This window comes from Saprolegnia parasitica (genome assembly GCF_000151545.1).
Source record: "Saprolegnia parasitica CBS 223.65 unplaced genomic scaffold supercont2.643, whole genome shotgun sequence".
NCBI classification, from domain to species: Eukaryota; Oomycota; class Saprolegniomycetes; order Saprolegniales; family Saprolegniaceae; genus Saprolegnia; species Saprolegnia parasitica.
Window position 1 is genome coordinate 3,771 of NW_012157037.1, and position 2,111 is coordinate 5,881.

The window sequence follows — 2,111 nt, forward strand, 5'->3', positions numbered from 1 at the left end:
CGAGACGAATCGATGAAGCTACGGGAGAAAGACGTCGGTGGCGGCGTTGCGCGCGTACGACGGCGCGGTGCCGGCGACGTCTACCCACGGCGAGAGCAAGATGGCCCCCACCGGGGGCGGCAAGTTGGCGCGAACAATGTGCTGGAGCAGCAGCGCTGCGAGGTTTCCGCCCGCCGAGTCACCCACGACAAGGATCGGGCCGCTCGTCTCGGCGCGCAGCCACGCATACGCCTATCCATATTTCGTTTATAACGGGATGGAAAATGTGAACGATGGTCGACCGAGATGGTTTGCTGAAGCTGGTGCGGGTACTTGAACTCGGGTGCGAGGTCGTACTCGAGGCTAAAGACCCGCGCGTCAATGGCCTTGGCACGTAGCGCTTGGAGGAGTGGCTGGATGATATCGCAGCTCTGCGTCGTGGCCGACCCGACGACAAATCTAGCAAAATGGACAAGTCGTCGTTGCATAGCGCGTGGCTGCAACCGACCCGCCGCCGTGGATGTAAAGGATCGTAATGTCGTGATCCGAGCCTTTCTTGCTCGGGCGACCATCGTACCACAAGCCTAGTCATATGCATACATCGTGGCATCGTCCAGAGAGGACATGCGACGGACGTGCCTTGGACGTTTGGGGTATCGACGACGGACGTAGGCCTATAGCAGCAATTCTTACGCGCTACATAATGGATCGATGGTATACCGGAAGACGAGGCGCTGGAGATGGCCGTAGACGTTAAAGTTAAAGCGGACGCAGCCATGGGCCAGCGCAGTTTGCGACCGAAGCACGCGCGCCACAAGCGCGTCAAAGAAACGCTGGTCGGGGTCGCGCGGGCAGCAAAGCACGAGCAGCGGCGCCACGAGGCCATGGACCACGAGCCACACGAGCGACGCGATGTTGGCGAGCAGTGCCATGGTCCGAAATGTCAAAGTGCAAGTCAACTCGTCATCCGGATGTTGCGAACCAGCGTATTTGCCATCGCAAAACAGTGTTTGCGTCCCGTGTATCCACAGTGAAACAGCGCACGCAACAGCGCAAGCTTGACCCCTCACTTTAGCACGTAGTTCGATGTACTATTTGTAGCCAGCCTCATTGTTCGCCGTGTTGTGCAACCATGGTAGAATCTCCAATGAAGTACATTCTCGAGAATACTCGCTCAAAACAGTGTATTCGAGGTCATACAGCATATATACGATAAACATCGCCTGGCTTCTTAGCGCAGCAAGTCTTCCAGCGACCGTTCAATGTCACCAAGGTCGTGAGCGTACGAAGCGGGCATGTCGACGCACTTGCGCAAATCGTGCATGTCTGCGAGCTCGTCCTGGCAGTCGGCAAAGATGTACTCGCGCAGCGGCAAATGTACCGTCACATGCGGCGTCGCCCACGCTGGAAAGACCTTTTCAAAGTCCTTGAAGCGCGACGACTTGCCGCGGTACTTCATCCAGCGGCCTTGGACCACCGACTGTGCACAGCTGTATGGAGATAGCTCCTCTGTCGACGACTTATAGGCACCAACAAGCCCCGACGGCTGGTGTGGCGCGTCGTGCAGTCGATCGTATACGCTCTTCGAAGCGTGGCCCAAAGCTTTCGTGCAGGGGCATTGACACCACGGACACGGCTCGCCGCAGCGCGGCACAATGCCATCGACCGCGCCGTACGCTTCGTCGCGAATGAGATCGAGGGCGCTGTCCGCCATCTCGGCACTCCACACCGAGCACGGCCGCAACAAGATCGCGAGCTTGTCGACGTGGCCCAACAGCGTTGCTGGCACGTTGAGTGCACTTCCCTTCGTACTGTCACAAGAGAAGATGGACGGCCCTCGATCGTCACAGTCAAAGACGCCACTGGAGATCGCCGGCAGACTCGTCACCATGACACTCGTCCCGCTGCGCTTGAGGTGGCGCTGCAGCGACAGACGCAGTGCGCACACAAACCGCGCGCTTCGTTCATCGGATGCAGCCTCGGCCTCGGCTGCAGCGCAAAGGATACTCTGCTTGACGTCGCGCACAAGCTTCTCGGCAACGTCAAGGTAGCACACCTCGACTTGGGCGCGAATGCGGCGCGTGGTAACCTCCATGGTATGCTCCGCAGGCGCTTGGAGGTACTCGAGCACC

General features: G+C 58.9%; 2 protein-coding genes across 2 annotated transcripts; both read right to left on the bottom strand.

The window, feature by feature from the left end:
- Nucleotides 1-18: 18 nt before the first annotated feature.
- SPRG_17295 (hypothetical protein) lies at nt 19-911 on the bottom strand (the record flags this gene model as incomplete). Its single annotated transcript, XM_012356921.1, has 5 exons — nt 19-231; nt 282-438; nt 488-563; nt 619-653; nt 700-911. The coding sequence occupies 5 exons, from the start codon at nt 909-911 to the stop codon at nt 19-21; spliced, it is 693 nt and encodes a 230-aa protein (XP_012212311.1).
- Nucleotides 912-1,210: 299 nt separating this feature from the next.
- On the bottom strand, nt 1,211-2,074 carry SPRG_17296 (hypothetical protein; the record flags this gene model as incomplete). The annotated part of the gene is made up of 1 exon (XM_012356922.1): nt 1,211-2,074. The coding sequence occupies one exon, from the start codon at nt 2,072-2,074 to the stop codon at nt 1,211-1,213; it is 864 nt and encodes a 287-aa protein (XP_012212312.1).
- Between the last annotated feature and the right edge of the window lie 37 nt (nt 2,075-2,111).